Genomic DNA, 12,666 nt, shown 5'->3' on the forward strand with positions numbered 1-12,666 from the left:
TTAAAAGAGCATAAGAACCGTGTCTTTATGTCCGGCCATCTCGGCATTAATTTCCTCCACCATCACCGCCGACTGATTTTTGAAGGCATACAAATCATCAGTCGCCCCAAAAGCGAACAAACTAGAGAGATAATTGAGGGCGCATGTAATACACAAGTCCTATGTGTATTGCTGTCTCTTCTGTCCCTCCTGTCTCTTCTGTTGTGTCGTCGCCTGGTACATAAGCCTAGGGAGGCATCCTGTAAGAGTCCACCTATAGTGGACGTGTTCATTTCGTCTGCTGCTGAAGTGCTGATTGACTGTAGCGACTGTCTCCTGCGAACGCGCACCGCAGTCCAACCAATCAGAAGTTCAACAGCAGACCAAATGGACATGTACACTAGGTGGGCTCTTACAGAACACCTCCTCAGGTCTGTGTGCGCAATACAATTGTTGCAAATCAGCGCCTATTTCCTGTCTATTCTCTCACCACGGGCTGCTGAGCACGAGGTCGCGGGATCGAATCCCGGCCACGGCGGCCGCATTTCGATGGGGGCGAAATGCGAAAACACCCGTGTGCTTAGATTTAGGTGCACGTTAAAGAACCCCAGGTGGTCAAAATTTCCGGAGTCCTCCACTACGGCGTGCCTCATAATCAGAAAGTGGTTTTGGCACGTAAAACCCCAAATATTATTATTATTATTATTCTCTCACTTCCCATATATGTCGGCCGCCGCGCTGCTAACCAAAGGTGCAACATTACCAACATACCCGTTCTTCCACCCTTGCGTCTAAGCTAAAGGATAGTTCTAGCTCAGCGAGCCAGCGGGTCAGCGTAGACGCCAGTGCGCATGCGCGGTACCACATGCGCAGTGACGTCAGCGCTAGCCCGCTGTTCCCGCTGGCTCGCTGAGCTGCAACTCTCTAAAGTCATTTACTGTGACTTCGTTTCCCGCCAACTTTTCGGGCCCAAACTTGGTGTAATGCTGCTTCAATCCTGAGCACACTTCGTGAAAGGTACGCAACGACAACGAACTGGATGACAACGGTTACAGTGACGCGACCATGCCGCGACAATGACGCAGACGACGACGCGGTGACAGCGGTGATGGCGACGGCATGATGACCATGAAGTGTACAACGACATTACGACGGCACGAAAATGATGCTGTGGCAAAGGTACGACCATGGCGAGGACGACAAATATGAAGGTGGTGGCGTGACAAAGGCGACACGATGAAACATTTCCCCGACTTTCAGGCTCAGCGACACTTCGTTGGCGGTTACACCTGACAACAGCTTGTCATCTCCATTGCAGCTCACCTATACAATGTAGACTTCAGTACCTCCGTTAAAGAGCCCATAGTTAAAGAAAACTAAATTAGATTTTGAGGTTTTAACCACGATTTGATTATGAGGCATGCCGTACAGTGGGGGACTCCAGGTTAACTTTAACCACCTGGTGTTTTTTAACGTGCCCCCATGGTGCGCGGTACACAGGTGCTTTTTGGATTTCACCCCAATTGAAATGCGGGCGCCGTGGCCGGGATCTGACACCACGCCCTTGGGCTTAGTATACCGCAACGCCATAGCCACTACGCCACCACGGCGGCTGATGAGAGCCTAAAGTTCAAAAAGAAAAAAGAAAAAGTGCGTGTGTAACACTCCGGCGCCACTGCTCTTATTAGTGCAACGTCATCGTTTTCACAAAGAATTAACAATCGCGTGACAAAATGTTTAGCAGGTTAATTGACAATATGTTTAGCACGTGACAAGAGGGTCTGCTGATATATCGTGCTGTCCAAACCCGTGCACCTTAAAAAAAACGAAGTAAGAAAATGAAGTAAAACCATCAGGGCCTTTACTATGTGGTCTTGCCGAGGGCAAAATGTAACTTGCGCTGGTAATGGCCGATTGTTGAGACGGGCGCGAGCACATGCAAAAGACTGTATCGATCGCGAAGGCATTGAACACGGAGTACAAGGTTCACAGTTTCCGTGGCATTGCATATTAAGACTCCGAAGCTGTGTCAGGGGCTCCAAAGTGTTTGTATTTTATTAGGCAAAGTGTTTGGACTTAATTACCTCCTATCCCGCAAGTGTCTCACCTCTATTACTCTCGAAAACTATACATCAGCCAGTGACAATTGCTTTTAGTGGTTCAGGCTGCGTTTACAACGCTGCGTCGCTCACCGCCAACTTTCTTGTCGTTCTCTTCCCACTCACCTCACTTTTCTTTACAGCATAACATCCCTCTAAGACAATTCGTGTCATGCCGACCTCCTTCCATATACTTGCAAATAAACTTTCTCTGCCGACTTTTAGAAGCGATCAGTGTCATATCAGCGAACAGCAAAGTTAATCAGGCACGGTCTCCGACAAAGTAGCGGTCATGAAAATCTCGTGCGAATCGCGGCTCCTGCGGTGTTTAAGGCGAGGGACGATATAACGACCAACTTTCGCCCCGCGAAAACGCCGGGCGGCCCCTTGGAACGAAAATACGCGACGCATGCTGCGAATGACATCGCGCTTCTTGATGGCACCAAAACAGCGCCTCGTATATACACGCGCATCGCAGCATCGTCCTCGGGCGTGGCGCCTAAAGACCGCGGATGCATCTGGAATGAATCGGCCGCAGTTTGTTTTCCTTCCTTCGTCGCGTACACACGTACAACGCGAGACCCAAGCGAGGAAGGAGCCGAAATCGCAGCTGAAATAGCCTTCCCGTTGAGCAAAAACGAAGAGCAACAGAGAACAACACCAGAAGCGACGGAAACCAATCATTAGGAGAGGGGGGGGCAGCTCGCCGAACCGTTCCATTTGCGGGCATGGCCGTGTCCCCACCACCGCCGCTAAACACGACGCCGCCTTGAATCGAAGCCAGGGCATAAGTCACTCGGTCCCCCAAAGCGATGGCGGCCGCTGATAAGTGACGACAGGCGGCGCTAGAGCGACTAGGGCATGACTAGGGCTTTATAGCCAGTAGCACGCCTCGATCAGTCTCCGGAAGCTTCCAGAGGGCGCGCTGCGAGCGCCGAGCTATGGCCCGCTCAGAACGAGGCAATCTTTGCTCCCCCACCAACCCACCACGACTCGGGGGATTCGATCTCGCCTCCCAATAGTCCGTCGCGTTTAGAAGACAAAGTGCGCGCAATGGGTAGTTTTTACGGAGCCACGTCCGTAAGTATAATGGCTCTCCCTCCCATATCAGTCGTTAAAGCTCAGCCCGGTGGTTATAGCTGCTTCCCAGGAGAGTGCCGCATGCGGAGCGCGCATTCTATAAGCTTCCGGAAATCGGTCCCAATCCGCACCCGCGGTTGTCACTGCGTATAGTCTGCTGGAGAAGAAGTGGCCGCAGAATGCTTGGTGCACGCGCAGTGGCATACCGCCACAATATTCCGCGGCAATCAGGTTGCACAAAACGCGTTCGCGAAGACAGCAGCAGAAGCTAGCCTTGGAACTATCTGGACAAGCCCACTTACCTCCGCGGCCGATACAAATCACGCCGCCACGTCGGCCGCGCTTCGAGCTAAGTTTGGCGCGCGCTACCCTGTAGTACGCGCGCTCATTTCCGTATACAGCGCTTGCTGGCCCAGTATCAACGAAGGCAAAAAGAAACTACAGGCATTCTTTTACGGGAGCCAATCTGGAGTTTTGCGTTCCGACATTGTGTCTGCGCGGCATCGTAATCGCGTCTATAGCGCATGCAGCGTCCCAATCTCGTATTGGCTACGTGCTCGATTGGCTACGGCAGTCCGAGCACCCAGTCGTGGATTTGATCCCCTCGCAACGTGGCCGCATTCGGACATGGGCGACAAGGAAGAAAGAAACGCTCGAGTATACTTAAGTTTATGAGTCGCTTTGAGACGCTGAACTCCATCGATCAATCGATCGGTGATCACTTTCGGGACTTTCTCGTTAGCGTCAGCCCCGGGTGCCCACACATGCGCACCGGCACGATACAATACTCGAATATCTTTCATCGATATCACGTAAGTCCTCGTTTATCAATTGGGACAGTCTTCCCAATCCGCTCGCCAACTCAACTGTTATTGTCCCGCTGGTTTATCTCTCTCGCGATTCAGTTCCGCCGCGACTACATATTCGGTCGAGGTTACGTACGGCACTCGACCGCTGCGTCTAATAACTTCTCAACTATCCCGGCTTTTGTGAGGCTGTCTGCAGTGCTACTGACATCTGTCGTCGGTTTCCGTTCATATCACCGTGGTCGCCATCTTGGGGTACTATAGCAGGTCGAGAAGCCGCGTGATAAAGAAACGCGACAACAAGAGAGGCGCACGTCTCGATAACAGTGTTAAACCGGCGAAAAACGGTTACCATCCAAAATCGAAACAATGTAAGCCTGGCAATACGGTGCACTAGTGTCACCACAGCCGCCACGTGTGCACCTACTGGTATGGTAAGAAGCCGAGTGTTAGACGTCACGTGAAAACTATCTACAAGCTGACAGCGATTCGAGCGGTCACAACTTCCAGCAAACATTCGTTCCATCTCGCTGTGCACTCTGAACAGCATCCATTCCGCTGCACAGATATATACGTTCGGGAGCTATAGAACGCGCGCGCGCGCGCTCCAAGAGATCGACCCTGAAAAATGTTAGGCCGGCCCCCTTCACCGGTTTCCGGAGGTCGAGTACACTATCGAATCGGGCCGAACTGCCGTTATCGGTGAAGCAATTAGGGCGGCCGTGAATTCTTCGCCGGCACGCGACAGTGTTTCGAGAACGATATGTATACGAGACAACCGTCGGACAAACTACGCACGCTTGGCTCGATCGACTGCTCGACGCGTGGTTTGGCACCAACGAACGACGGGTTGCTTGTTATCAGCCAGGCCCCGCCTGTCGCTGACGAATAGGTGACCTTCAGTCCGTGGAAGGCCTCCTGGAGAAGGTGTCGGTTTGCTAATTAAGAAAATCAACAGCCGCCTTATATTCAGAACGCGCGAAACAGAGCCCGTATAGTAAAAAAAATAAACTGACTTTACGTTGGAATTGCTCGCAATAGGAATTCCAGCCAATGCTGATACTGGACAAGTAAGCGAATTTAGGCGACAGCTAGGCCAACGTCAAAGAGCATGCACTACGAAAACCTTTCTGAATTCGGGCCCAGATTTGCTGTAAAGCTAGAGATTTGGCCAAGTTGGTGCTATGTCTTCCATGCACAGATCAAAATGGCAATGGTGTCGCAGTATTCGGCATAAATATTAGAGAGTGTTAGAATATCGCTTGTCGCCTTGCATACGGTAAAGGGCCCCGGAAAAACTTTTTTGAACAAAGTAATAAAACGATGGCCGTTCTGTTGTAGAGGCTGCTGTGAACATGTCAAGCATATTTTACTGCACTGCACGCAGCAGGAAACTTGCAATCTCGTGTCATAAACAGGGAAAAATCGCTTGCTCTATAGCTTCCGCAATGCTGTCGCGCAGCGTCATCGAAAGCAGTACCCCCCAACGCTATTGGCTAATTTCGTGATCGCGAGAAGATTCTCGGTAACTCATAACTGCTAATTTCTAGTTACATAAATGAAGAATATACGTCTGCGATTTCAAAAAGATAGAAAAATCATTTCATATTTCTACTGCGCGTAGTTGCGGTAACTGCGCGTGGTCTCCTACGTGACAGTGGCGTGCTGCGTAGAGTACGTAGCCTCCACCGCGATCGCCACACTGTGAAATATTTTACACCCTTTTTCACTTTTAAGTGTGTAAATTACTTTGCACTGCACGGGGTGCCGCCACAAGCCTTTTCGCCGCCACGACACTCGACTTTTGGCTGAGGCTTTGCCCTCTTCGCTTCTCGCTGTGTAGCTTCCAGAGCGCTATAGCGGAGACGAAAGGGGGGATAACGACGGATATAGGTGCGATAACTATACACTTACAGTTGAAGGATTCGAAAATGTTTTACGGCTTGAGATTCGTCCTTTAATACTGAGGTCCTTCAATAGTGAGGTCATTTTATGATTAGTTAGAAAATCCGTGAGCCATTCCATTCCACTATGTAAAGGCTGATGACCAGCGAAGCTGTTCAGCGCACGACACAGAGGTGACAGAATTTTGAACAAAGGTACGAACATATTTATTCCCTTGATCTGTGGTCATCGTGACGATATAGGTACGCAAGTAAATTCACGTATCACCTCTATTAGTAAATGTGTCCGTCACGTAAGACAATGAATGGCTCATACCCCCTTAAGCAATGACTCATACCCCCGTAAACGTGGCCTCCCGATTACGACGACAGAAGAGAAGTTCTACGCTAGAATGATGAGCGGCAACGGAGCCAGCTGTGGAAGAAGACGACGACGCTCGAGCCATTGCTGATGATGATAATTTTTTGCACAACAGAGCCAGCTGCGGAAGAAGACGACAACGACAAACGCGCGAGCAGTGGCACGAGCGTGGTGGCGCGGCTGGCACCGAGAATATTTTAACAGTCCTTTCTGAAAAAGTTGTACAAATCATTTTTCTTTTTAAAAACATCTGTTCTTACCCTTGTGCCTAGAACCTCCTTGGGTCCCAAGTGTGACAAAGGCAGTTCAAAGGCGCGTTACAGGTCCCCTAGCCCACAGGTGCATGTGCCATTGAGCTTGGACCCTTTCTGCACTATCACCAGGACCGACCTACATGATGATAGTTTCTGCACACGGACGCCACGAAACCCCGGGTCTGAGCCATATACAGCTTCGCTGTAAAAGTGTTTAAGGACGTTTTTGAATGGGGGCAAGCACCTTTGCGGGGTGTTACGGTGCGCGCCTCTTTAAGACATGTAGCTCAACGTACAAGTACGCAAATTTCCCTCAAATGAACGTCTCGTCGTTCTCCCTGCTTCTCCGACCCAGCTCTTCGCCATCCCGATGATGAAGATGATGATGATGATGATGATGATGATGATGATGTAATGCGGCTAAGCCCTTTGCAACGAACAGGCATATCAACTGCACGCCGTTACTTACTTTACTTTACTTGCTAGTTAATTGAGAGAGCACTGAACGGCGGCACGTCAGAGGACGACGACGACACAGGTACTGACATACCACCCACTATACTGCTAATTATATTACCTTTTATTATATCCTCAGTTTCTAACTATTGCTACATTTTCCCAGCCTTAAGAGGCGTCATTATATAGTAGGTTTATGTTCATATGACATCTACAAGTCACCTGACCTACCAATTTTCTCTGCAAGTGGTTACACTATCATGAGATCCCAGATACGGCAGCCCCGTGTGGAGTAAGCTAAGAAGACATTCTCCGCAAAATGAGAAACGAAAGTCACGTCGATCATTCTGAAATACGAAACCCCCACACCCTCGCTGCACAAAAAGACTTCACGCAAATGCTGTCTGGTCCGACTGCCTCGTTCCGAGTTCTGGCCCTTCAGGCTCGTTAGACGAACGAAAATAATTGTTACTGCTAATTTGTTAAGGTTAGCTTGTGCTGCTTTAGGCTATAGCAGGCTGGTAACTGCCACAGGAAAAGAGCACAACGCGTTGCCTGCGTTTTTCAGAAAGGGCAGGCTCAAGGAAAAACGAGGTTTCGAAATTTCGCCGTTTTTCTTTCGTAAATACGCACTGTACAGCACCACTGACGTAATCACGCGGAGCGCGCCTTCTCTTCAAGAGATGTGGAGTCTCTGAAATGATATGAGGTTCGTGCAGATGAATGAGGCTTGAGAAGGCGGTTGAGGCCGTCCTTTGAGGTGCCTCACGTACACGTCGTCGCCCGAGATCTTCTTCGAAGACAAGAATGGACGACGGTAAGCCAGCGTGCGCGTGTGTGTGGTCTCTCTCTCTAGCTCGCTCGCTGTGTGTGCGGACTGCGGGCTAAAAAAAAAGTCCGGCAGCCCGGCCGACTCATCAGGACAGGATCGCCTTGCGAACGGCGGCCACCCGGAGGAACGGCGAACCGTTGTTGCACGTGCCGGAAAAGTCATCCAGGTCCGTCCGGTACAGGGACACGCAGGTCTTGGGACTTGCGTGCTTCGTCTTCATCACCTGACAAACATCGCAGAGAACGCCGCGCGCGAACCACGGGCGTTTGAACACATATATCGACAGGTTGTGTTGTGTATAGAGGCGTCGTTAATACGTTATATAGTAACCAACACGAAAAAGAGCCGTGATATTTAAAAAAATGGCTGTGGCTTAGCTAAGGTTAAGCCCAGGATGCGAAGCATACTAGCCTTTATTTTAGTTGTTGAACCACTGTTTAGCCTGGTGAACTCCTGTTGCTTGGCTATAGTTGCTTCGGCTAGACGAAGAAACAACAGGAATGGCCAGGCTTAGCTTGGTTAAGCCAAGAATGCGTTGCATAATGCGCGAGTTGGGGCCCAGCTTTTCCTCCGGCTGTCGTGACGTCACGTCACGTGGTTGCGCTAAAGGTCAATGGTGGCTGCCCGGCCGCGCCCAAGGGCTGAACTGAGTGATTGCAATATGCAACGCATAAAAATAGAAGCAACTTAATAACAAACATAGCAAGCTTAAAAGAGAACAGACCCACATATGAGACGCGCAGCAATGAACAATGGCTCATACCCTCAATGGTGGCTGCGCAGCCGCGCCCAAGGGCTGAACTGAGTGATTGCAATATGCTTCGCATAAAAGCAAGCGTAAAAGAAGGCAAGCACAAAAGAAAGCCCCGAAATCGCAACGCAAACGCCGGCTATCATCTGAAGGATCGCAGTGTGGCTAAAAAGGAAAGAAAGCTAAAGGATATCTATCTACGTTTGCTCCAGCAAAAGCAGTGTCAATCCATCCAAACACGGACACGCGTGTTAGGTCTCGAAAGACTGCGGTTCAAACGTGACAATTTGGATGATCGAAGGCAGATTGAAATCGTTCGCATGACGCGCGTCGACCAGAAGACGTATGTCTTCATTCTCGTTGATATTTTTTAAGCCCTAAGTCCTTGCAAATTCGCTCAGCTTTATGACGAAAAGGCGCCCTTTGTAGAGTCCTGGTTTGGGCGAGTTCGTATCTGTAATATTTAACGGGGTTTTTTTTCGCGCAACAACTGTAAGTGACGAAAACACGTGAAAGACAAACCCGAAAGCAAACTTCTACCCGAATGTCACCGTTAGATCTGGCGAGCGTCGAGTCGAGCTGAACCAACCCGACTGACACGAGATAGGTTGACCCAACCCGATCCACTTGAAGGGCACGTGGTAATACGGACGGATCGGGTCCGTGGTGCGCAGCCAGCACCATTAACCAGACACATGCTGTCCTATCTCTGGCTTACATGCAGTCTATCGCAATAATCTCGACCCGTCAGGTACGAGTTCATGTAAACACTGTCGAGTCGAGCTGTCTCAGAGCCCGATTTCTGACTCGACGCCGCTACTTCCGGGTTGCGTGGCCATACGTAGCCGTAGCGAGCCATAGCGTAGCCATAGCGTAGCCATAGCCAACGTAGCCATAGCGAGAAAAGTCGACAGGTTCGAGCGAAAGCGACATACCTTGTTGACGATTGTGGTCTCGTCGTCGAACATGTACATCCGGGACTGTTCAGACTGAGTCACGGCTTCCGCCCACTCGTAGTACTTGAACTTGGACTTGGAATGACATACCTGCGACCAAGCGCCACAGTCGCGACCGTAGAGTGTAAGTTCTAGTTGTATTCCAAACAGTGAACTTTTCCAAATGAATCGGATACGAATATTCGGAAGAAAGCATAATCTGGGTTTAGAATATGGACTCGGAATGTCGAATAGTTTTCTGCTTTTAAACGTGGCGCAAAAGGAACGTGGAGATGAAAAGCGCCACTTTTCTCTTCAAGGTGTCAACTCTTGTACTTCACACCCCCATGGCCTCCGGAATAACGAGACGCTGCTCCGATCTTGGAGGCCATGCTTGATCGAATGATCGTGCTTACGTCGGAGTAGGTGCACCAGGAGAAGTCGATGCAGTCCTGGGATGGCGCGTGGATGAGACCCTTCGGTACAATGTACATGAGCACGCCCATGAGCACCGAAATGCACGCCTTGGCGTGGGTACCCGGACCTGCCGCGTTTAGCGTCTCCACGTACTGCAACGCTGACCTCTGCAAATAATAATAATAATAATAATAATAATAATAATAATAATAATAATAATAATAATAATAATAATAATAATAATAATAATAATAATAATAATAATAATAATAAGCACCGCTGTCACCGACTCATTCGAGCCTACGTGTATTTTTGTCGTCGATAGTACGAGGACAATATCCCCTATTTTCTTTCTCATTACCCGCATAGGAGAGAGAGAAAGAGAGTGAGAGCAACAGTATGAAAGGCAGGGAAGTCAACCAGACGAACGTCCGGTTTGCTACCCTACATTACGTGTAAGGGAAAGTGAAATAGAGAGAGAAAAATAGGAAGAAAATTAACACAGCGCGCGCGCGGGAGGGAATGCGCAGGAGGTCTGTAAACGGTTACTCCTGCAGGAGCACTTCCAAGAACTGCACTAGTGCACAAACAGGTAGTTGCACCAGCGATGGGTGCGGCCACGGTTATAGTATCTTTCACTCAGAAGATGCTCTCGAATACACCTGCATCGCAAATTCACAAAAAGGTAAGGAGATTCAAGTCGTTCAAGTTGGGCGTTCGCGCACAGCAAAAGTGTTTTTGTTTGTTTAGTGCAGATGCTAGGATAATTGTAGACTAAAATTTCGTTGTTTCTTGCTGAAATATTAGTTGGTTAAACATTGATATCGTAACCGCCCATTAAAAACTTTCCGATATATCCTATTTTCGTCCCAAAATCAGTGATACAAAGACACACGCCCAGCACTATCCGCTCAGCAAAAAAAAAAAAGAAAGAAAAAAAGATAGAGATAAATGTGCATTCGCTTCGTCATAATCATTAAAACGTTCTCAAACCTGACTGCTACAAGACTGCAGAGCGATCTCGGCAATCAAATAAAGGGATGTACGGATGTACCCTGGACTGACCGAAAAACGGGCAATCTAAAAGGGGCATCTAAAACAACAGCTGTTTAAACTTGGTGAAGGCGAGTTTTTTCGTCGCTAGTCTACGCTGTACTTACCCGTATATGACCCGCCTTGCTGGCGTAACGACTTCGGCGTTGCGCTGCAAAGGTCGCGGGATCAAATCCCGGTGATGGCGGCCACATTTCGATCGACGGGGGCGAAATGCAAGAACGCCCGTGCATTGGGCGCACGTCGAAGGACCCCCAGGTGGTCAAAATTAATTTGGAGCCCCTCACTAAGGCGTGGCTCATAATCATATCGCGGTTCTGGCTCGTAAAAGAAATTGAATTTCTTTTTTTACCACATATCGAGCAAATGTTCTGCTGCGTTCAGATTGACGTTAAAAAGCTTCTGTTTGTCTCAGTAAAGACTCTGTGCTCGTGTAAGCCTCGGGTCTCATCTATGAATCCGAGGTTGACAAATATTGTTTTTGTACGTGCACTGTAATGGTGTTTTTGAAGTTCGGCAGTGCAGAAAAGCACCAAAGACCATTTAGTGCACTTTCTTCCTTTTTGCTTTGATTATATCGAGCGGGATGTAATGCACATAGTATTGTAACGCACATTGTAGTCATTGTATGCACATGTATTGATACATACCACTGTTGTACGAGTGACGCGCACGGGTGAATATCTGTTCTTTCAAAAAACCCTGAGCTTTTTCCCAGTTGACTCAGAGGGTGCAGCGACCGCCCTAGAAGGCGTTGATCCGTGGTTCGATCACCGGGCCAGGACGACTTTTTTTTCTTCAACTGCGAATCTTTCCTGCTGAGTAACCCGCATGCGTTTTCTTTGTAGCTTCGTGCTACAGTTGGGTAAATTACTCATTTTTCTTTCATTTACCTTCTTCCGCCTTTCGGGCTTCCGCAGAAGTAATTTGACATATTTTCAATCTAATCATATTCAGATGCAGTTAGTTTCGCGGCTGCGTCGTCCATAATACATTGCAACTTGACGTCGCCAGCGGTGATACGAGACCACTAAAGTGCCACAAACCGAACAACCATGAAGAGTGCGACGGAAATGTGGGTTGCGATGACAAAACGTACCGGAAACAGGTTGTTCTTTAGCTGGAGGACCTTGGGGTTGCGGGACACGTTGAAAGCGGTGGGGAACAGGGCGACGCAGTTATCGGGGAACTGCTTGACGTGCGTCTCCAAGATCATGTAGTGGACTTGCCTGCGCCATAAGATGGAAGAACGATTCAGCGTTGATTTCACAGGCGGCGTTCCCGAGCGACCTCCCTAACCTCCATCCCAAACGCATCCCAAAGACGCCTAGCTTTAAAATCTGACGAGAAAAAGTGTGTGCGTGAGTGCAGCATCCCATAGCCATTAACGGCCAGCTGTATGGGAATTCTTCCGTGCGCGTAATTTCCTCCACCTTGCGGATTTACAGAAAACTCCTTTAGCAAACCATGACCTCCGAGATTACCTCGGTGCACTGCTCTTGGAGGCCACGGTTAATGCATTATTATGGTGAATTTTTCTTTTACTTCGTCTACTGGAGTGGCACATCTACTTGTACTGCAAAGTGTTACGAGCTAATCAAAACTAACTAAAGGCTCTTCAAATAACAGTGCGAACTGAAAGACTTGCGACAGCAAGTTCAGGCTTTTTTTTTTTTTTTTGCACACGGTGCCACTGATGTGCGTGCTCCTGTTCATAATAACCGCAGGCGCACGTCGAA

The 12,666-nt window shown here is 49.0% G+C and overlaps 1 protein-coding gene across 4 annotated transcripts in view; it reads right to left on the reverse strand.

Moving 5' to 3' along the window:
- Positions 1 to 7,512: 7,512 nt before the first annotated feature.
- Positions 7,513 to 12,666, reverse strand: part of LOC135914392 (uncharacterized) — a 34,441-nt gene continuing 29,287 nt past the window's right edge. For 2 of the 4 annotated variants that reach the window (XM_065447214.2, XM_065447212.2), the window contains 4 exons: positions 12,027 to 12,156; positions 9,874 to 10,041; positions 9,458 to 9,568; positions 7,515 to 7,994 (listed from right to left, as the gene is read on the reverse strand). In XM_065447214.2, coding sequence (XP_065303286.2) covers positions 7,857 to 7,994; positions 9,458 to 9,568; positions 9,874 to 10,041; positions 12,027 to 12,156 — 547 coding nt within the window. In that variant the 3' untranslated portion in view covers positions 7,515 to 7,856. Of the gene's footprint in view, positions 7,995 to 9,457; positions 9,569 to 9,873; positions 10,042 to 12,026; positions 12,157 to 12,666 lie in introns of all 4 variants that reach the window. The other 2 variants (XM_065447216.2, XM_065447213.2) reach the window with 2 other exon arrangements.

The sequence above is a fragment of the Dermacentor albipictus genome, chromosome 7 (genome assembly GCF_038994185.2).
Source record: "Dermacentor albipictus isolate Rhodes 1998 colony chromosome 7, USDA_Dalb.pri_finalv2, whole genome shotgun sequence".
Taxonomy (NCBI): domain Eukaryota; kingdom Metazoa; phylum Arthropoda; class Arachnida; order Ixodida; family Ixodidae; genus Dermacentor; species Dermacentor albipictus.